We start from the raw sequence: 23,064 nt of genomic DNA, 5'->3' as shown, positions 1-23,064 counted from the left end.
GCAACCTCCCAAATGAATCTGAACACAAACAAAGGCAACTTACAGAAAAACAAGCCTATGGGATCTTCCACTGAGAAAAAAACAAGACTGGCTACTAGGGGGATTTAAATATTAGGTCTTCTGAATAATCATAAGCAGACAGAGAATGAAACGACTTTGCTTTGAAAAGTCACCTTAGCTTGCACACATAGCTGCAAGCAAAGGATTTCAGGCTTTAGGGATCAAGCAGAGCAGAACTTTTCATAGCAACTTAAGCTTGTAAAAAAGCCCCAGTTGTTCAGGAGGGCTGAGGCAAGGCAGCTCCGTGTGGAGGAGGGACAGCTGGCTGTGTTTACAGACAAGATCTGGTGAAGTCCCAAAACATCACAAGACCTTGACTAACAAACACAAAATGCCAATCTAACCAGATTCTTTGAAAGGGAGAGTATTCAAACAACAAATTCCATGCATCCAGAAAATGAAAACTCTTGCAGGAGACAGAATGATTTACTGTTATTCTGTGAATCTTTTATTTTTATGACCAAACAGTTCTGCAGCAGGAAGACAGGCTTCATTTACAAGTTTAGGACACGAGTTCTTTTTGTTTGAAATTTAACCCCTTTGCTGGTCATTATTTTGGTAAACAGCTGCATTTTCTGTATATTAAAAAAAAAATTCTGATATGCCTTTTGGAAGTTCCACTTCAGCAGCTGCCTTGTGATCTGCAACCACAAAGAACAGGACAAGTTTTCTCTTTGAAAGCTACATCAGGGAAAGGTGTCAGGTCACTGTTAGATCAGCTACACATGGTACACACATGAGAAATACACATTAGTGGTGAGGGGAGAAGCTTTGATCAGGAATTAGTTACCTCTGGGCAGAAGCAATTTGCAGCCTAACAGGGAAGGATGTCAGCATTCACTGTTTTCAAAGACAGTGTTTAGAAGTTGCTTTCTGCTACTTGTGCTAATTGCAAAAGAAAAAGGTATTAAAGCAGAGAAATTAATAAGAAGTTGAGACTGAAGACACAGTCATTTTATTTGGTGACATTAAGAATGAGCTTCTCCACCAAGCTGGGCAGCACAACACAGTCAAGCCTTCCTAGACTCCATCCTCCTTCCCTTCCTTTGCTTTCCGTTTCTGGCCAAAGAAAGAATCAAAATATCCACATGAGTTACATGAATTTGCTTAAAACGGGGTTTCCATTTTAAACCCCCCAGTTCTGTGAATGTACTCATGAGGGAATGAATGATTTGCAGTAGAGCTGGCAGCCTGTGTTTCCAGAAGATGACAGGGGGGCTAAATAAAACCTTTTTATTCTTGTGAGCTAGAGAGGACATGCCATTAATGGTCATCAGCTTTAGGAAGATAACTCAGCAAAGTGGGAAGGCATGAAGCAGTATCAGAGGAGACTCTGTGAGTGGGACAGGAGAGATTTTGTTTGTAATAAAATCAACAACTTTTCTGCTGAAGCAAGTTGCTCCCTTGGATATTGGTCGCAGCAGAGCACCGCTGATGCTCCACTGTAATTGTGGTTTAAAAGCCTTAATTATAGATATATGCTCTAGGGAGCTCTCTTATAACCTAGAGCTAAGATTAGAGAAAATGGAGGAACTGCAAAAGGGAAGAAAGGTAATTATTTAGAAAGAAAAGCAAACTTAAGCACCAAAAACTGGTAGACCTCCCTTCTTTGAAGCTGCAAGTTAAAGCTTTATCAAGTTTATACAAGGAACAATAAGGAGACATGTCAAACAACTCATTTCTTGTATTTTAGAAATACAAGAAGATCTGCTGCCAGCAGATCTCAGACACAGTAGAAGTTACTCTTCTAGCCAGGCATTTGAAAAGGAGGCCTGCCTGGCAACTCTTTGTGCTGGTATTGATTTACTGATCTGTAGCCTTCTGCAATCGTTTGCCAGACCCTGTAAATTTAACAAAAGAGGCAGAGTCTGACAAGTCAGCCATAATTTGATATCCACTACTACTTATATTCTTAACAAAGCTGTGTAGATAAACACTCCATTCCTTGTTGCCTATCCATCACCCATGCAGGATAACACAAATGCAGGAAATACCACCATGGGTGTTGGTTACACTGATAAAAAAAGATACCATTGCCACTGAGGGGCCAGGCTTCATGTGGAATAAAGCAGGACCAGCAGCACTTACTGGCTCTCTGAGCTGTAAGAAGTCATGACCTGAAGGGAAAACCACAAGCACACTCTTCAAGAAATAACAGAGAATAAAGAAGTTTTTTCACCACCACCACCAAGACAAAAGGCAGTCTGAAAGCAGAACATGAATTTTTAAAATTGGAAAGTGGGGGCTATTATCCCTGGATTTGGAAATTAAGCATCACACTGTTACACTCTTGGAAGTGACTCAGGCACCAGAATTTGTTCAGGAGTCTGTGAAACATGATAAACAGATTCACACTATCCCTGAGCTGCTAAAAATCCCCACCGACAGCTTTGGTTCTGCAAACAATCTGGGGCCTGAAGGCAAGATAGAATGTCATTTATACAACTCCCTAGAAGCACAGGAATCCCAGGCCAAGCTGTATCCAGAAGAAATATCCAAGTGGCCAAACTGCACTAGCACGGACCAAAATCCTTCTGTCCAGGGACTGGAGATCAGGTTAAGACAAAGTGCAAATGTCAGGCAGAAAGGCTATTCCTGATTTGATTTCAGAATAGGAACAGAGAGCAAATTAAATTAACAGAAAGTAACTATTCCCAATCTAGCTCAGTCTGACTGAAGCAACATTTAAATAATATTTAAATGAATGACTGTTAAAATAATCATTAATGTCTGCTTGCCATCACAGCAGACAGTTTTTAATGCATTCAGGCTTTCCAGTTTTCTATACACAAGGAAGCAAACACAGAGTGACAGGAAGGGAAACTGCAGCCCTTTATCTTTTCCTAGTGACACCTGTACCTTGTATTCAAACAGGGAGTGGAAGGTGGCACTATATAACAAAGTCTGGTTGATAACATTTTCCTGCCTAATTTCACCAACCCTCCTCACTGGCAGTAAGTAACTTCCTGTTAGTTTTTCCAGTCCTCTTAAGTCAAATACCTGATAGTTATCTGTAACTGTTGTTGCTCTTAAACCAGTTGTCTCTTAAAATTTGATTAATATTCTTTCAGCAAAAGCACACAGCTGTGGAGATCAGCACACAATTATGGTTTTCACCAGTGACCTAAAGCACAGTCCAGATGCCAGGAGCAAAAAAGTTTTGCAGTAGAAATCTTCCTACTACAAAGAAAGGTCACCATTGCAGCAATTAAGTGCATATGAAGCATGTTTGAACAGTGAAACAGAACCACTTTTCCAATAACAGAAGGACCTGCTCAATGATGAAGAACAAAGTATAATAAACCATTTATTTTCACATGGCATAGGAGACCTACAATACAGCCCATTTGTTCATTCAGCTCTGTGTTGCCATTACAACAAAGATCACCACAATGAGACCTTGAGTGAAGGCCACTGAAAGCTCCAGTTTCTTTATAAGCATATTTTCAAATTTTACTTTGCACTTTACAGCTGTGAGATGGTTTAGACACTTCACTTCAGCTCCCTTTGCCAACCACAAGTGCAGGACATGCTTACCTAGCTCAGGAAACCCTGCTCAATTCACAAGTGCACTCACTCAAGTGATAAACTTCAGAGCAGCCCACATTCGACCAGTCACTCTTAAATTAAAACAGGCTTGTTCAGCTGTAGCACTTGTCCTCCAGTCCTTAGATGCCAGTTGTTTTACACCATGCTTACAAAAACAAGCTCTTCAAAGTTTCCCTGTACATAGCTGATGAGTGGCTGGCAAACACAGCAGTGCCCAAGAGCTCTGTGGAGCAGCAGCAGGGTCTAGGACAGGACCAGCCTGCCATAAACCTGTGAAGCACAGCAAGCTGGCTGTCCAACTCCCTTCTGGCTCTCCAACTCCCTTCTGGCTGGCAGAGAGCAGAACAGTGTTCCTCTAATTTTTCCCAAGCCCTTCTCCTCCCTTCTGTTATTGGAAAAGTGGTTCTGTTTCACTGTTCAAACATGCTTCATTATGAATTTAATTCCTGCAATAATGGTGACCTTTCTTCGTGGTAGGAAGATTTCTACTGCAAAACTTTTTGGCTCCTGGCATCTGGACTGTGCTTTAGGTCTTCCTTATTAGTTTTTGCAAACCACACCACAATGCTGACAAACCTTGACAAACTCTTGACAGCTGCCCCCAGGTCAGAACAGCAAAGCCCATCCTCTTCCTCAGCTGAGGAGGACATCAGCAGAATCACTCCCCACTCAGTCCTCACCTGCAGGACTGCATTTTCAGCCATGCTGGCTGGAAACTTTAGGCTCACTGGCACTAAAGCCAAAGTTTATCACCCCAAACTTTCCAACAGCAGCACCCTCCCCAGGCATTTTTCAGTCCCAAGTTTGCAGTTGGTTTCTGACTGCCAAGGAAGCAGCAGGAGGGTGTACCCCACATCACTCCAGCCAGCCGGCAGCAGAGGGCACCACACAATCACCGATGTGATTTATACACTTCCATCATGCTCCCGAGCTAATTTATAGAGCACAAATTACTGCCACAACAAGCTACAGGGCGACTCCATAAAGCATTCATCATATCAGATAAAAACGCACTGCCACTAAAGGCAGCTCATTTGCTACAGTGCTTTCAGCCAGCAATTCAAAGGAAAACCTTCCAGCTCAGTATCTCTGCGAGCTCAAAAGCCACATTCCCAGAACAGCAGGTTTCACACAGGGAGGATCTCCAGCCTGACCACAGAAGAGCAGAGCAGCAGCTCTGCAGAGCGCTGAAAGCCACATAAACACTTGCATTAGCCCAAACACAAGCCACCAGCCCACAGCCTAACTCATCCAGGGTTTACACACTGCAAAGCTACATCCACATCAATTAAACATTTGGGCTGAGGATGCTCAGCAGCCTCTGAGGCAGACAGCAGAGATCCAAGAGACAAAAGGAATAGCTGCATTCCTTCTGCTTCTTCCTACCCCCACACCCACAGATCGTATGTTTTTACTTATTGAATAGTTGTTAAAAAAAGAAAAAGATGAATCTACAGAAAAGTCAATCTGCATTCCGTGAGCACACTGAGACACACGTAGTGATGAGCAAAGAGCACAGTCACGAAGTCAAAGCAGCTTCTAAAGCTGTCAGCAGAAACGCTTCAGTACCACGATGCCACCAGCCCCATTTAATGCCAGACCTGTTACACAGCCCAGGAAAAAAGGACTTCACAGATCATCTCCTCTGCTGAGCACTGCACAGAGTGACAGAGGCCACTTCTGAGCCCTGCACGGAGTGACAGAGGCCACTTCTGAGCCCACAGCAGTTAAGCAAGGACTAACTCAGAGCTCCAGCTTTTCTGAGGAGATCTGCAGCACGACCTTGAGGCCAAGACCTTGCTGACTTCTCTCCATCTCTCCTGTGTGGAGGGAGAAACACCCACAGAGCTGCAACAGAACAGACCCAAAGGCAGAGGAAAGAGCAGATACCTCACCCTCCTTATTAAAGCAAGACACTATTTTCAGCCACCATAATGTTTCCCCTGAACATGTAAATACAGAAGCAATTAGCTGCCTAGGCACTTCCGCAGAAACCGTTTAGAATAATCTTCCCTAGAATATATTTACATCGTTTCTGATTGCTTAATTTTCTGACATATTTGTTTCGGGCACTAGAAAGATTAAATAAAGCCAAATCACCTATAGTGATGCATATTGCCACATTACTGAAGGTAACATGCAGCACAGACAGACAACAAAAACTCCTGGGTGGTTTCAAACTTCAAAATTTTAGCAATAAGACAAGGTTCTAGGAATTGTTTTATAGCTTTAATTCTGCTGTTTCTTAAAACGTTTCACCCTCTTCTGCTTTTACTCTGAGGGACAGAACTACTGACTGAAACAGCAGACACCATTTAAAGAGAAAGAATGAGCCTGGACAGAGATTTCATTGAAAAGCTCAATTCTGAAGTACATAGGAAATGTCCTCAATTCAAAGATTAGCCTGCACAAAAAGGCAAATTAAAGCCAGAAACAGAAGAAAATCTTTTCTGACTGCTCTGAATATATTTTTTCATTATATTGTCTCCTATCATCTGGAGTTTTTGTATTAAGAAGTCAGCTCTTTCGAAAGGCTTCAGGAACAAGAAGAATATTCAGACAAAAAGCATATTCATTTACAAGCTGGAAGTTGGTTATTAAATACAAAACCCATGAATGCTTGTTGGGACCAAGGAAGGGAGGCAGGAACCATTGATTGTGAGGATGCCCAAAAAACTCTCTGCAGTCAGCTGGCAGATACCTCTATGACAACAGTAAAACAAACCCACACAACTAAACAGAAAAACAAAATCACATTTGAGTTGTTTTTATCCTGCTTCATCTGAAATTATTTTTACCAAGACAGCCTGTTGTCCTTAAGGCTATGTTTTCCCTAGCGCAATGTAACTGGAGCTATCATTGCAAGGCCAAATCATTCAAAAAATAAGCCCATAACACAAATATATCTTCACTCACAGACCCCCCTGCAGCCCATAATTCCACGTTAATTAGACTGGAAGATGAAGCCTTCAGCCTAAAACCCAGCAGCTCTGATTTACACAAGTGCAGAGAGGTTTTACTGCAAATTTTCCTGCGAGCTGCACGGGCGTTTCCAACTCCACACACCATCAAAACAAAAGCAGATCTCAAATCACTGACAGCTGCCATACTTTACAGAGACATAAAGAAAAATGGAGCAGGCATTGTGTACAACACAGGCAGCTCAGGATAGCTGAACACTGAGAACACTGCAAGGACACAGAAATCAGGAGAGATGCTGCCTGGCTTACGTCTACCCAAAGCCTACAGTACAAGGACAATTTTGGAAGACCAAAACCATAAAAGCCAACTTGCCACTTTAAAGTCTCCTAAGAATAATTCCCAACTTTCTCCTCATTACCTCTGGAGGACACATGGTTTTACAAAGGTCTTCATTTCACCCTAACACATGAAGCTATGGAGCAGGGCTTGGTTTTTACCAGCCATGCAAAATAGATTCCCTGCATCCCACAGAAATACAAGCATAAGGCAGCAACATCAGGAACTCCAGGCATGTAATGATCACTGTGTGGTCAAGTCCAAAGGACTTCTGTGCAGATTTGAGGATCTGCTGCAAATTTATGTTTTATGACAGGCAACAGCTGATCCCCTTCCCCAGCAGCATGGGACATGAGCATGGTTTTATCCAGACTTACACTAAAAAGCTTGAATTTGAAAAAGCGTTTCTTGGGGGAAAGAAGAGCTCAGTCCCAGTTTGAGTACAGCTCTTTGAGAGCCTTCTCTCCCTCAGAGCAAAAATTGTCACAGCAGGTTTCTCCACCTTTACGGTGCAGTTACAGCAGGAAGTCTCCAAGGAGGGGAAGATTTAGAAGAATAAGAGTTTTAAGTGGTTTTGAACAAGCAGAGCCTTTTAGAGTGGCAGCTGAACTGATAGTTACACAATGACATTTCAAGCTTTCAAGTCCCAATCATTCTTAATGGCACAAAGCTAAACCCAGAAGGGGACAGAGCTATTACACAGCCAAAAGTAAGTGCAGCTAAACTGTGCTTCCAAACGTCTAATTTGGGTGATCCAGCCTTCCTGACTCACACGCTGCACAGACAGGTTTGGCTGTGAAATTTACTACTACACCAGTGGGACAAGAAAGGAAAGCAGCCATGTGTTGCAACAACCTCAGGCCACATATCCGGCGGGCATCCTCTGCCTCTCAGGAAGAGTTATCCGCTTTTCCCAAAGGAGCATCACTCCTCTGACACAACCCGCAAGCTCCACCTGCTCCTCCCTGCGAGCCCTCGCCCTGAGCTCTGCGGGGACGCCGAGTAACAGGTGATGTTTGCTTCCCACACCCTTCCAAGGCAGGTAAAGAGAAATGGCACGGAGGCACACCCTTGGGGAGCGGAATCGCCGTTCTTTTCTGTGCACGGCTGGGACCAGTCCTGCCTCGCTCCTTGGCGCAAGAAGCAAAGACCTTGCTTTATTATACCCTTACCACGCTCAGCCGAAAAAAGGCGAGGAGACCCTCCCGTGAATTGCCAAGAAAGTACTCGCGCTCCTCCTCCACCGCAGGCACAGGATACACAGCCCAGCTCCTTCCCGGGGACCACCGAGCCCACCCCGGCTTCCCTGCCCTGCCCCATCCTCTCATGGGGGCGGCTGCCGCTTCTCGCTGCCCTCTGTGCTGGGAGGGGTCGCGCCCAGCCCCGCACACGCCCCGTGCGACAGCGAATCCCACCGGAGCCCCCCGACCCTCGCCCGGCGGATCCCACCGGAGCCCCCCGACCTTCGCTCCCACCGGAGCCCCCCGACCCTCGCCCGGAGGCTCCCACCGGCCCCCCCGGCACAGCCGGGGCTGCTCAGCCCCCCCAGCCCCGCCACTCACCGGCGCCTCGCCGGCCGCTGCCCCCGCGGCGGCCGCCCCGTCCCCGCCGGCCGCGCCGCCGCCCTCCAGCTGCCGCTCGCGGTACAGGGACCAGAGCCCCACGTTGGGCAAGAAGACGAGGGCGGCCAGCGCCAGCCCCACCGCCTGCAGCAGCCGCTTCTGCTTCCGCCGCATCGGAGCGGCTGACGGGAGCGGGCCGAGCGGCGGGAAGGGGCCGAGCAGCCGCGCGGTGAGCAGGGAGCGCGGTCCGGCCGCCCCCGCCGCGCTCCCGGAGCGCAACTTTCGCCCGCGCTCGGCGGCGGCGCCGGGCGGCAACTCCGGCACTTCCGCTCCGCTCGCGCGGGGGGCGGGGCCTCGGAGACCCCGCCCACCGCCCGGGGAGGCCCCGCCCCGCTCCCCGCTCATTACCCTGCGCTAATGACCCTCCGCTAATGAGCCCCGCTAATGACTCCCCGCTAATGACTCTCTAAGAACGGCGCTCCCTGGGTGCCGCGGCACGGCGGGGTGTCTGGGCGGAGCGGGATTCGAAGCGGCCGTCGGTGCTGGGGGTGGGGGTCACAGTGGTTAATTGGCTTAAAACGCCTTAATGAGGGAGGGACCCCTTGGGTGGGAGTGAGGACTGGGAGAAGCGGGGCAGGCTGAAGGGTAAGAACTGTAAATGCTCCCCAAAGGGTCTGGGTGGCCCCCAAAGGGCTGGGGTTCGCCCCATGGGCACACAATAACTGGGGGACAACAAGGCATTCTCCAGCAGGGATGGAGGTACCATCGAAGCATCCCTCCAAATCCATCCCCATCTCTGGTTCGCTTTAAAAACCAGTGCTGTTTAGCCGGATAGCAATTAAGTGGCTTTAATGAAAACGACATAATTTAGAGGTACGGGATAGTGTTTGGAGGGTGTTTTTAGGGAAAAAAGCAATGGCGGCACAGCTTTCCCAGGAATGGGGAGCGGATCCGTCTCCTCCATGAGGAGCAGCAGCCCCGACGCTCGCTCGGGAAGATGCTCTGCCAGCAAAACAGCCGTGAGGCTCGGCTGTGTCAACAGCAAGGCTCTGACAATCCGGCTGCCCTGCTGGGCACTGGGAAAATAAATATTAGTTCTCTTCCAATGCAAACCCCCGCAGGGAAATACCGAATTTCCTGGAGCGACAGCAAAAAGGAATCATTATGCACCCCAGCATTTGCAGCTCTTGCCACCCTCGCCCCACATCAGCAAGTGGATTAAAACTTAAATAAACTTCCATAACCCACTAGATGGCATCTTCTAGCAGATTTCAGTGCCTGCTGCGAGAGGCAAATTATCAAGGAGAGCATTTAATTTAGAGAGCAGGTTAGGGTTCCTAAGTCTAACTACACGTTAAGGCAGCTCGCGCTTTCATTTTAATTATCGATGAGAATTTGTCGCCAGCTGATTTCTTTACCAGAAGTGTTAACGCTTCCATTGTTTCTCCGTGGGTGGAGAAGATAGCGACCCGTGAAATCCCTTCACTCCTGCTTTAGAGCAAAGCGTATTCCCTTTATCATCGCTGAATCACCTCCGGCAGTGCAGAGACTCGGGCTGCTCCTGAATAATGCATAGCCACTAAAATTGTACAACAATAAAGCTACATATACATTACCTGGTACTGTGAGAATCCGGGCTGGAAAGCTACAATTCCTCTGATTTAATGCTGCAGTGCCAGTGTACTGCCATATGGACCCTTATAATAACATCCACATCCCCTTACCCCTGCGAGAGCTCTTTGAAAAGTGGCTGTGAAATAGCAGGAGGTTTCCTAGGGATGCACACAGGCTCACAGGCTGCCCTTGGCAGAACATCCTCGTTTATATAAAGAAATGACAGCCACAAAGTTTGAGAGTTAATTAAAACAAAGCCACTAGCTGGCTTGACATATGTTTAAATTTAGGATTGTGAGCCTGCTCGCTAAATTAAATGTTTGCTTCATAAATTGGCTTCAGCAGAGTTGCACAAGTTTTAACTGAGAGCAGATTATGGCTGGTGCTGCAGGTAGATTAGTACTTTGTACATGTGAGAGCATCCTGAATGATCAAACCCTCTGAAGAGCCTCTTAGGAATTGCAGTCTGGCTGCTCCTCAGTGATCACTCTGGAAATGGATGTTCCAGGTCTTCCCTTTCTGCTTTAAGAGGGAGTGAGTCCTGTTGGGCTTACCAATTAAAATAATTTATACTCCATGCAGCTGCCTTGGTCCCAAATAAATAGATGTTTCTTCTAGTAAAGGTAGAGCATGTCTCCCTCTGCTCTTTCTCCTGAAGTGTTTTGGTGGAGACAGAGCTCTGATTTTGGCCTGTTGGATGCAATGCCTTGGGGATTGATGGAGTACATGCAAAATAAACATGGATTTCCATTTCTGAGAAAGGAGAAAGCCTGTGGCTGTTAAGCCTCTAACTGGAAAGGGAAATGGTGTACCTTCCCCAGGCATCTTTTCAAAACAAATATAGGATAAATTAATAGCAGCTCAATCCCTGTCTGGAAGCTCTCTTTGCTAGCAAGCTGGGTTGCCTGGTTTGCAGCTCGTGTGCTGAGCTGCTGCAGGGCAGAGTGCAGCAAAAGTGGGTAACAGCATCATGGAAATGAAAAGCCTTGATGAAGGACGAGGAGCAGGGCTGACCAGAGGGACTTGGTCAGCAGATGCTGGGAAAGGGCAGGAGAGCACTGAGAAATGCTAATGGGAGTGGATGTGACAGGAGTTCCTGGGATAAAGCCCACAGATGGCATGACAGCATGGAGATGAGATGGCACAGACTGGGGGAATCAGTGCTCTCCTGCCTTCTGGTCTCTGCCTGCAGCTCCTCAGGGCAGGGACTGACTCCTGTGAAGGGCTGCATTTCGACCTTGGAGCTTCTGCAGGGCTGGCTAAAGGAAAGCAGGGAGTCCTTTGGATCCTGCAAGTGAGGTGAATGGTTATGGGATCCTCTCCTCTCCTGCTAAGTGGTCATAAGGAGACAAGAGCTGGCTTTCCCTGCTCCCACTGCTGTGCCAGCCTCACAGCATGGGTTAGGGGAGAAAACACTGCCAGGGGGAGGGCATATCTGCAATGGGATCAATGGGGAAGAATATCACCCAAGAGCCTGCTAGGTTTTTCCCTTGGGTTCCCAGATGCTGCAGGTACACATTGCCACTGTGGGGGATGGAGTCAGGGAGCTCCATCCAGGTCTCTGTGTCCACCCTGTGTCAGATGGCTGCACCCATAGGGAAAGGCAGCTCCTTTTTTGATATGTGTTTGTATGCTGGTGATGCTTTCTCTTTTCTGAAAATCTCATTTTTAGCCAGGAGGAGAAAAGGAAAAACAATCTCTAAAAAATGAATGAACCTCAGCCATGGCTGTGTCACAACAGGACTTTTGTTTTCGTGGCATTTCTTTATCCTTCGGTGTTTATTAGTTGGAAGTTCAGCTCGTATTTCATGTGAACAGAATTGATTTGTTAGGGTTTTTTCCCCCTTTTTTTCTTCCCTGATAAAAGACAATGCAGAGGAACCTGCTCACCTCTGGGCAGGAGCACAGCCCTCCTCTGCTCAGTATGGGGGTGCCTGTCAGCACAGCCCCCCACAGCCACCCTGCTGCACTCCCCCAAACCCTGGAGCTGCTTCCAGCCAGCACTCAAGATGCTGAAAAACAATGTAAATGCCTGAATAGCTCACAGAAGTGAGATGATTACAGGCTTTTAAAAAGAAATTGCAAACCTTGTCACTGTGGGAGAGCATCCAACCCTCTCCCCATCCCTCCCAAGAAATGAAGAGACAGCACCAACATGCATGAATCCTTGTGCCCTGGCTGGGAGTTACCTGTGGTGTGACTGACCTGGGGTTTTATCCACATAGAACAGACTTTTAGCAGAAAAATAAATAAAATAAAAATGTGATCCACCGGAGCAAGCAAAATCCCCACGGTCAACAGGGAAATCTGCCTGAATTTGCTTTGGACAAACAGAGCCCAGCAGTGCAGGGCAGGAGAGGGTGGCTGAAGCTGGATGCTGGTGGAAGATGCTCAGAGTCCTGTGGGGAAGTGGTGCCATCACCAGTGGTCACTCCTCCAGCCTGGTGCAAAATGGAAGAAGTGACTGGGTCTGTCTGCAGCCGGGAGATGTGCAAAAGCAATGAAGCTGTGGAAAGAGTTTTCCAAAGTGTAACATCTTTGACTCCTCTGGCCTTAAATCAGGTAATTTCACTGATTGCCTGTGGCAGGGGAAATTGCTGATGTCTAAGTTGAAGCACAGTCCTGGAAGATGAGGCAGTGATGGCTTGCTGGGAGGATAAATACCACAGCAGAGTATGAAGCAAGGAGGGAGCCTCACACATTCCACATTGCAAACAGATACATATCCTGCATATCCACAGATTTCCTTTGCACAGGAATATATTTTCCCTCAGGAGAAACATGAATCCATGCCCCTCTTGGCCAGGCTGCCAAATTTTAACATTTTTCAGGAAGATTGGTGGCCAAGAAAAGAAGTTCTTGCTGCACTGTGCAGGGTCTGAATGGTCCCAGCTTCCCTGCTGGACTTTGGTGGTCATTGAGGACACCACTTCTCTAGGCAAAGCTTTGCATGTCAGGCTGCTTCAGCTCTAGAACTGCTTTTCCAAAGCAGCCCTGACAGTTTGTGCATAATTATCAGTGGGGCTCAGTATAGGAAGGAGGAGACAGAGTGTCTATTCCTGGCTGTCTACTCAAGTAACCTTATTTTAAAGAAAAAAAACCAAAAACCACAAATGTTGTTGCAGTCTCTCTGGCTGGAATAGGCAATGAGCCTTGTCTGCTCCCTCTGCTCTGAATTCAGAGCTGCTGCAATGAACAGGACTCAATCCAAGGCTGGTGGAGCCAGGCAGACAGACTGCAGTCAAGATGTCCCCAAACCTCCCTGGATCCCTGGCTTCTCTGAGCACGCTGTGAATTTTGAGGCCAACACTCCCTGCGCTTCTCAAGGGGTTTGGAAGCTCACGCTCTAATAATTAAGGCAGCTTTGAACACTGTTGCCTTCAGCCTTGCTTTTCTGTTCCCTGAAGCAGCATTAGTGCTTGGAACAGGTACCAGCTCTTAGAATGGGCATGCCAAGGGCTTGCATGGTTTTGACAAGGAGGAATTTAAAGATACTCTCCAATGTGTGAGAGCAACAAAAAGCTGGTTTCAATGGAGGTTTGCAGCTTTCCTGTGAGGAGGATTCATTTCTACATCACTGAGCTGAACCTGGAGGATAGGTCTGCTCTTCTTCCAGCTTGCTGGATGCATTCTGGGGTGAGAGGAACATCACTGGGGTCCAAAGTCTTCTTTAGGGTGGATCTGCAGTGGATCAGAATGCCTATATGCTCAAGCTCTCTTTTAACAGATTATTTGCTAAATGTGATAAACTCCGTTTACACCCCTAAAAAATAACCATGTATAAAGGGGAAATCAGGATAAAGGTGCTTAACCCACCACTAAAAAAAATTTGGAAAGGGAAAAATAAAGCTGATTATAAGAAAATTTAGGTGAAGTGATTAAAAACTTAAGTGATACGGATAATATCATCTGAATTACCAAGGGGAGAAGAAAAAGGGCTATAAAACCTAAATAGAGGAGAATCAAATTCGGAACAGATGTCAAGAAGAACCTTCCCAAGTGAAGAATCAAAAAAGCAGGGAATTACCTACCAGGCAAGGCTGGAGTGGGCACACTGGGGCTTTCCAGGATGAGATGTGACCCTGGAGCACAAGCTGCTTTAGTGGTGGACCTGGCAGTGCTGGGTTAACAGTTGGACTCCATCATCTTAAAGGTCTCCTCCAACCTAAATGATTCCATGATCCTAAGCACAGAACAAAATGTGCCAAGTGGCTTCTGTGGGATCTTCTGCATCTGACATAAAATCAGCTTCAGGATTTTTCATACTCAGGAAAAAAATGATTGCCCCCAGCAAGGGGAACCTGGGCAGCTCTTCCAGCCCTCTGGGTTGGAAGCAGAAACATGTTCAGCCTTGGAGGGGTCCTGAGCCCCCCAGCTGCTTTTGCCCACTCCAGGGGGCAAAGGTGGCATTGCTGCCCCCTGTGCCACACTGCAGAAGGTGTGCAGGGGGGGTTTTGCCTTCCCCCCTCTTCCCCACGGACCCTGCCAGGGTTTGTGGCCGAGGCAGTGATTTGTGCCCCTCTGGAGGAGCATTTGGCAGCTGGAGAGGCTGCCAGCAGGTGTCTCAAGTGCCCGACTGGAGGGCACGGCACTGAGCCTGCCCTTGCTGGGCCGCTCTGCCAGCACTGGGAAGGCTCTCCTCTCCTAAAATAGATCCTCTCCAAGGGCTCTTGTGCTCAAGAGCTAGAAGGAAACCAGGACCTCTGTCCTTTATATTCTGTCTCTACAAAGAAAGGCAGAAAAAGCTGTGTTTGAGAAGCAGGGAAGGAAGGCAGATGTGTATCAGAATGGGCTGACCCCCATGGCAGGGAGAAATGATGAGGAGGACTCCATTGGTATCAGAAGGCTAATTAATTATTATATTATATTATATTATATTACATATATTATATTACATTACATAATATATATTATATATTATATTATTCCATATTATATTATTCTATATTGTATTCCACTATATTACATTAAATCTAAACTGAATCTGCCAAGCACTCAACTGCACAGAATCTTGTGACTGTCCTGACACACACACACAGACATTGGCCCTGATAGGCCAAGGAAACAAAACACCATCACTGTGGGTAAACAATCTCCATATTGCATTCTACTTTGGCACAACACAGGCACAGCAAGCGAGATAAGAATTGTTTTTCCTTTCTCTGAGGTTCAGAGAATGTGAAACCCAGAAATATTCTTGGGAAGAATTGTGCCTTGCTTTTCTCTGTGAAGAGAAATGTGGCTACAGACGTGGTGTGGGATGGGATGAGAGGATGAGGCTGGGAGGGCAGGTGCTCCCTGGAGTGGTGGTGCTGGTCCCTGGTGATGAGCAGGGACAGCCAGCAGCTCTGTGGCACCAGGAGCTCGCTGCTCAGCCCTGCTGGGTCAGCTCAGACCTTCAGCTGTGTCTCAAAGTCAAAGATGCCCCCTGCATCTGCAGGGAGCCTCACTCCTCCAGGCTGCCCTGTGGCTGCAGGTAGACATCAGCCAGGGATGGGGCTGCTCAGCTGCTCAGTGTATTTTGCCAGTTTTTTACCTTTTAGAGATGAATTCCTATCTTAACATCAGAGGTTTGGATACCTCATGTTTTCTTATTCACATCCCCAGGGTCGCTCTTGTTCTTTCTATTTCTTCAGAGCCTGATAAAGCTTCTGGCCTCTGAGACACACAGAGACGTTGTGGAAGGAATTGTACAGCTCCCATCAGCTGAATCTTGTAATTCAACATGAAATTCTGCTACATTTTGACTCTGATATTCAGAAGTACACAGAGATTATCTGGAGGTCAATGAAGAGGCAGTTTTCTCTCTGGAAGGCTCTGTCCCAACAGGCATTTCTAACAGGCAGCCTCTTCTTTGGAGGAATTTTCCCCTTCTTTGGCTGGGAAGATGTTACAGTGACTTACTTGGACCAGATGTTTGCACTTGCAGAGGTGAAGTTCAGTGCTGCCTTCATCCTGAAGATCCCAAATGTCCGTTCTTCTCCTCCCCCTGCAGTCTGCAGTTCATCCCTCCCATCCTCCTCCTCCTCCCTCTCCTCCTGCCCTGTGAGGCAGCCAGTAATGAGTCTCCTGGGGCAGCAACCATCAGCCTGAAGTGTCTGTGTGAGTGAGAGGCAGTGATTAACCTGGGAGCATCAGGAGCACTCACTGTGACAGCCTCTCAGTGCTCCCTGGGCTCCTTCTGCAGGGAGAACCCCATGGGAGGAGCAGTGCTGGGCTGGGCTGGGAGCAGGAGCAGAGGAGGGATGCTGCTGCCTTGGGAGGAAGCCTGGGAAGCAAAATCCTGCACGTCCCACACCTGTGAGTCTGCAGGGCTGACACAAGGCACCAGAGACATCCCAGGCTGGGGCTGTCACATCCCACTGCTGGGGTTGCTGTTGAGGATTGTTAATTCAGCAGCCCCATGTTAAAGACTCGAGCCTGGTGAGCAAAGCCCTGTGCAGAGCTCTCTGCCTTATTCCCAGGGGACAGAGCAGGATGAAAGATGACTGGCAGCTGCTTTGAGCGTGCTAATAGGCATCTCCTTGCAGTACACAGCACTGTAAGACCAAGCACTTCCCAAGGGATTCCCCCAGACCTGCCCTCCTGGGAAACACATCAAAAAGCTTCACAGGAGACAGGAAAACTCCTGCACCCAAGGAAGACCTCAGGGTGAACCCTGTCCACATCACAGAGGGGAAATACAGGCAGAAATTCCTTGGCCTGAGCTGTGGGGTCAGAGGGGTGGTATTGGGGGTCCCCCTATTACCAGGGCAGAGACAAAGGGAAGGGGTTCATGTTCTTCTGTGCCCCAGAACTCTCCTGTACAGTTCTGGTGTTTGCTTGCTTAATTTGTTGGAAACTGAGCAAGAAAGTCAGTTCTGGGACTCTTGGATTTCAGCCTGAAGCTGCCACATAGATTTGCCCAGGAAAGCAAGCAAGGGAGGAGCTGGGTGAAGCAGAGTTGAGAGAGCAGCATCTTGCTTTGCTGCTGGGCTGTCTGAGAAGGGAGAAGGGAAGGAAAACACAGCAAATGTGTCCAGCACTGGAGAAGGGATGCTCTCGTCTGGAGAATCACATTTCCCTGCTCCTTGCACAGAGATTGCAGAAGTGTGGACTCTCCTGTGGGAATAGTTCCACATGGACTGTTTCTCCAGCCACCATCATGCCTAGCTCACCTTTTCTTCCCTGAAATAAATACAGACAGACCAGGGAAGAGCAATGTGACTGCAAATCTTCTAGAGAGCTGCATCAGAGCCACAGAGAGTCTCATAACTGTGTAATGGGGTATGCAATGAGCCTAATGAATCTCCATCTCCAGCCCACAGGCGTGTCCTGGCCGTGTGCATTGTCCTCCAGCACCCTGAAGGCAGCCAACAAATAATCAAATTAGGACCATCCCAGACTGGCTGGTGATGGCTCTGCCAGCTCTGGCACAGGGCAAGCAAACTCTCCCCACACCACCCTGCTGCCCCTCCTGGCTTGGGCAGGACCTGGCCCTGCCTGGGTACCACTGGGAAAGGATGTGCACTTGCACATCCCTGGAAATGCTGAGTGGCAGAGTAACTACCAGTGGTGATGGACAGCAGTGGAATGTGCTGGAAATGAGCTGGAGAGGCAGGAGGTGCAGGGCAGGGAGAGCCACCCTGGGGATTGTGTGTGGGTTGTGCATTTCTGCCAGTGCATCAGTTCCTGAAAGAAAAATACAGTGACCACAGAGCTGGTGGGAAATGCTTCAACAGAACAGGGGTTTTTTCCCCTCAGAGATTGCCAGTTTGTTAAATCCCAGCTGTTTTGCACCAGCAGACTTCGAGGATGCTGTGACAAACCTCAGACAGGTCACAAGCCCCAGCTTTCCAGCTGACAGACCTGAGAGCTCACATAAGGGCTCAGTCCTGGTGCTGTTCCCATGGGAAGGAGGGGACAGCACAGAAAATGTGACACACTGAAGCTGCAAACTCCCCAGTGCTGCTGAGAGCTGAGCACAGGGGCAGGGGGGCATTCCTGGTGTCTGACACCCTGCTGACCTGCCCAAGATGTGCTGACACTCTGGGCATCCCCAGACCCACAGCCAGCCACAATTATTACAAGCTGCTGGGCTGGAAGCACACAGATATTTCACTGCTGCCATTCCCTGGTGGCTTTCCAGAGCTGCCTGTGTGCTCTGCTGGGATGCAGGCTGGGCAGAGGGCAGGGGACATGGTCTGCTTCCAGCAGGCTGTGCCTGACATCCAGCTGGGGACCACAGGGGCTCTCAGCACAGAAAGCTGCTCCTGTCTGGCATTTTCCCTGGCTAGCACATGATTCAGGTTGGGCCAACATGGTGAAGATGGATTTTGAGCTTGCTAAAACAAGTGCCTGCCCATCCCTCCTGGAGAATCACCCACCCTCGTCACAGGCATGTTCTATGAAGAATCCTTTCCTTAGGGGTTTTTTCCTCCTGAGAAGCTGAGAGGCCTCAGGAACAAATGTAACCAATGGTTATCTGCTGCTGTGGAATGCAACAGGTGCATCTGGGATTGGGCTCATGTGGTTGTTTCTAATTAATGGCCAATCACAGCCCAGCTGTCTCAGACTGTCTCAGTCAGTCACAAGATTTTGTTATCATTCTTTTTCTAGTCTTAGCCAGCCTTCTGATGAAATTCTTTCTTCTATTCTTTTAGTATAGTTTTAATATAATATATATCATAAAATAATAAATGAATCCTTCTGAAACGTGGAGTCAGATCCTCGTCTCTTCCCTCATCCTGGGATCCCTGTGAACACCAGCACCCACCCTGACAGAGGCTCTGTGCTGGGGAGAACAGGACACTCCAGGGTGGGAGCAGCTGTGCTGCTGATGTAGAGCCGCTGGGAACATTTCTAGAAGCATTTCTGCCATTCCAGGCACAGGGATGCAAATGATTGCTGGAGGGTCTCTCAGCTCTGTGATGTGACACAGCCAGGGGAATCAGGGAGCTTCTGTCCCAGCTGAGACAGCCTGGCTGAGGGTTGGAGCACTGGAAGCTGTTTCCCCAAACTGAATTCCCTGCAGCAGTTTGGCTTTGCTAGAAGTGGCATTTTCCACCTTATCATAGGACTGATACTGCCTGAATTTGTGCCTCTTAGAGCCTGGCTTTAGGTAAATGCAGACACACGTGGCTGCTGAGCTTTGTGTGCTGCCCTTGAACTGGGCTCATTTCCTCAGAGGGAAAAGGAAAAAAAAAAAGCCAGAGGAGAGTAGAACACAGGGGAGAATCTGAGGGGAGACCCATAGGGATCTGCTGGGCTTGGAGAATGTGGGTGGCACCATGTCTGGGTGGGATGTGACTCTGGAAACCATCTGAGGTTTTACAATCTAATGAGAGCTCAGGCCACCTCTCCTAAAGAAGAAATGAATGAATTTACAGCACCCAAAGGAGAGCTCCACTGGGAAGACACAGCTTGTGGGACTGGCAGAGCTTTCTCAGGAATGAGGAAGGAACCTTGGACTTGGCCAGTTACAAATAGTCCCAACCATTCAAAGCAAGTAGTCCTGAGAGAAACTGAGATACAAGAGGCAGGTGGCATTGAATAAAGTGTGGGGAAAACGTTCAAAAGAGCAGATTCCTCTTTCAGGCTTCAGAGAACCCTTCCACTCAGCACTTAGGTGGAGTCTCATTGGTGTGGGGTCACTCAAAAGGAATCTGTGTGCTGGTGGGAGGGTGCTGTGGCCCTCAGGCACTCTCAGTCAGGTTCAGGGACAGCTGCTGCCTTATGTCTCACACATGCATCCTAAATGGGCTTTTTCCTCCACAGACCTGAGATGTGTGCTAACAGCTTTCTCCTGTCCTCTGGGGGCTCTCAAGGCACTTTATGGAAGGGGAATTCTGGTGTTTCCTTCCCAGTGTGGTGCCAGGGGACTCAGTAACCCCTGTGGAGCTGCTCAGAGGCAGAAGAGGAGCCTCAGTGCCCATTCCCTGGGCTCCTGCACCCACAGCCCAGGGGAATGGCCCCAGCTGTGCCCTCTGGCAGGTGCTGTGCTCTGCTCAGGGCTGCCAGGCTGCCACTGCCTCCCTGGAGCTTTGGGGACTCCCAGGGTCCCTGAAATACAGGGCAGTGACTTAAGGGGGTGCTGGGAGATGATGCTGGACAAGAGGAAAGAAATTAAAACAGTAAAAAATGAGCTGACATCATTCCTCTGAGCTTCCACAGACATAAACCCTCTGCTCTACAGGCACCTGGGTGTATCTCATCAGCTTGGACTGGGCTGTTCCTCTGAATATTTTAGTTGTGTGGATGAAGAGAAAAGAAATGTTGTGGCAGAGAAGAAGAAAGACTGGAGAAGACTACAAAAAGATGTGAGCTGCCAGTGTGTTTTGAGTTGCTTTATTCTGAATCAATATTGAACTGAAGAGGAATTATAAATCTAACAGATTACAGCTGAAGCAATGCCAGGGCATCTGTTTCCAGATATTATTTTTTATTTTTTTTTCTTTTACTGGCTAGAGCAGCTGTTTTTACAAGAATCCACAGTAAAAGAGTTATTAAAACAAAGGTGGGAAAGAAATAACAATAACCAGAAGATATATAGCAGACAAGGAGCAGCAGAGATGAGGAGCTGGGAAATAAATGGTAGAGGAAGAATTTGACAACCAACAGTTTGTAACCAGCATCAGGTGCTACAAAATCTGGAAGATGTTTGTTTTACAAGACAGTGATCCCCAGCTCCAGGACTGTGCTTGGTGATTTATGGCTCCTGGCAGCTGTTGCAGAGGTTGAACAAAGAGCAACAGAGACAGAAAAGCGCAAACCACCCCTGGTGCTTGCCTGTTGTTCCTAATGGAAGGGGATTTATCAGCAGGGAGCCCCTGGGGGTGGCTGGGGGCACCTGTGGGCAGGTTCCCAGCTCCATTTCTCCCCGTGCCCAGGACCAAACTGACTTCTGATGAAATCCAGGCTGTAATTAAGGCAAGGGCCACAGAACTGAGGGCATTCATGTGGCTTAAAGCCTGCCTGAGCTTCAGCCAGGAGGATGCAGTCAGCAAAAGCATGCTGGTGGCCAGGCTGAGCATGGAATTGCATGTCAGAATGGAGCTCTGGGAGGTCATGAAGTCACTTGTCACAGTCCTGGCTGCCACCACAGGAAAGTGTGACCCCCTCAGCCTGGGGTGCCTGGTCTGTGCATTGACCTCCAGGGAGTTACAGTCTTTACCTTCCCAAACCTTTATGTATTGTAACAGATTTCCCCAGAAACTATTCTAAAACAGGCAAAATGAACCAAAATCTGGTGTCCCTCCCATAGTTTGACCTTTCCTTACACACCAGCTTTTCACAGTCTCCAGCTCTCCAAAGGGTGGCTCACAACCCTTGAAAAGCCATTTACAGTGGCATTTTGTAGGATTTACTCTGGTACAGCCCTCCAGTTATTTGGGACCCTCCATGGTCCCAAATTTTTGGGAGCTCTGCCATGCTCAGGTGCCATTCCCTTGATATGTACTTGAAATCTGGAAATCAAGCAAAGACCCCTTTTCCAAGCACAAGAGGGGGTTCATATTCCTCTCATTGCTTTACCAGCATTCATCATTCTGCCTGCCAAAACTAAAAAGAGGATTTTGAGTTGTATCTGAAGTTGCTTAAAAGCCAGAAAAGAAAATAATCTGTCAATAATCCATATGCTTAACTTTCTGTCCCAGGAATGACCCTGTGCTGGCAAACAGCACCCCTGAGAGTCTCAGGGGGGATGTGGGAGGCAGCCCCTGCTGCAGCTGACACAGAAACCATTCAGGATGTTGAGGATTTGGCCTTGTGCTTGCTTCAGGTTTATTGATTCATTTTGCAACAAGGCACCATAAATAGATTTATTCTTACAGTTATAATCGAGCCGATGAGAGCTTGGGAAGCGGGACTGGAAGCAAGCAGAGCAGAAATCAAGCCTGAAAGAAGACACTGGTAGAATGAATGCATCTCCCAGGTGGTGGGAAAGAGGAATTAATGTTTCTCCTCTGGACACTGCCCTGGAATGGCCCTGCATGCCCAGAGCCAGCACTGCTCTCCTTTGGGGCCAGCTCCACTTGCCCATGGGGGACACTGTGCCCACAGCCTGTGCTGTGCTGCCACCAAGAACCCACACCCAGTGCTCTGCTGCGTCCTTGGAGGGTTCCATAAGCCCCATTCCTCCCTCCCTCCCTCCTTTTGGCAATGCTCTGTCTGCAAACCTAAATTTTGCTTCTTTTTCCAACCTCAGCCCTCTCTATTAAATGAGGAGAAGCAGAATTCTTTTCTTTCCCTTTCTTTTTGTAGCTTGTGCTTTTAATTGCTGAATCTTTCATCTCTTCTAAAGCATCCGAGGAGCACAGGGAGCAGGGGCCCTCCAGCCACTGCTGCAGCTCCAGGATGTGACCCGAAGAGAAATTATTCAAAAAAATTTGCAGTCACCTCACAAACAGCTGCTGAGCAGGAAGGCAGGAATCTTCCCCTAGTCCACAATTTGATGCAGATTATTCACATGGTGCTGCTGAGGAGTTAATACACTTGGCTGGGACAGGACAGAAATGATGCCTGCTTAATATGACAGAAAATAAATAGAATCTGCTTTCGAAGGATGCATTGACCGAGCTGTCGTGCCTGATGCTGGGGAGACAAGTGTCTACAAGCTTCAGCTTAATGTGGCATGGAAATGTATTGGGTTGTATTTATGGCCATATACAATACTTAACTGGCTATTGTGCTGATTAAATATTTAATTGACTGTCTGTGAGGAGAAATGCACCATTAGTCTATAGGGAATTACACTGTTCCTTGTGCCTGCTCTTAAATGAAATGTGTAATTCGTTGTCACTTAAGCATAATGTTAACTGCCTGTTAAGGACATATTTTCAAGGGAGATAAATACAAAACTTGCCTGCTGGCATGGCCCCAGGTGAACCCTTACGTGCCTCAGTGTGGGCACAGCCCTCAGGGGCATCCCAGGGCCCAGGGGACAGCAGGGAGGGACAGCCAGGGAAGGGATTTTGGGGCTCCTACACTGCCAAGTGGGTTTGGAGATGCTGGTTGAGGATGATTTCAACCCCTTTTCCAGTGG

General features: G+C 48.1%; 1 protein-coding gene across 1 annotated transcript in view; it reads right to left on the bottom strand.

The window, feature by feature from the left end:
- GALNT10 (polypeptide N-acetylgalactosaminyltransferase 10) overlaps positions 1 to 8,757 on the bottom strand; it is an 81,985-nt gene extending 73,228 nt beyond the window's left edge. Inside the window, exon 1 of the mRNA XM_071443416.1 lies at positions 8,430 to 8,757. Within this exon, the coding sequence (XP_071299517.1) occupies positions 8,430 to 8,603 (174 nt within the window). The 5' untranslated portion in view covers positions 8,604 to 8,757. The remainder of the gene's footprint in view (positions 1 to 8,429) is intronic.
- Positions 8,758 to 23,064: the final 14,307 nt, after the last annotated feature.

This window comes from Agelaius tricolor, unplaced genomic scaffold (genome assembly GCF_023055355.1).
Source record: "Agelaius tricolor isolate 1412-34295 unplaced genomic scaffold, bAgeTri1.0.p SCAF_18, whole genome shotgun sequence".
In the NCBI taxonomy this organism is placed as follows: domain Eukaryota; kingdom Metazoa; phylum Chordata; class Aves; order Passeriformes; family Icteridae; genus Agelaius; species Agelaius tricolor.
Note: the sequence above shows the minus strand (reverse complement) of the source record. Positions and strands in the feature narration are given on the sequence as shown.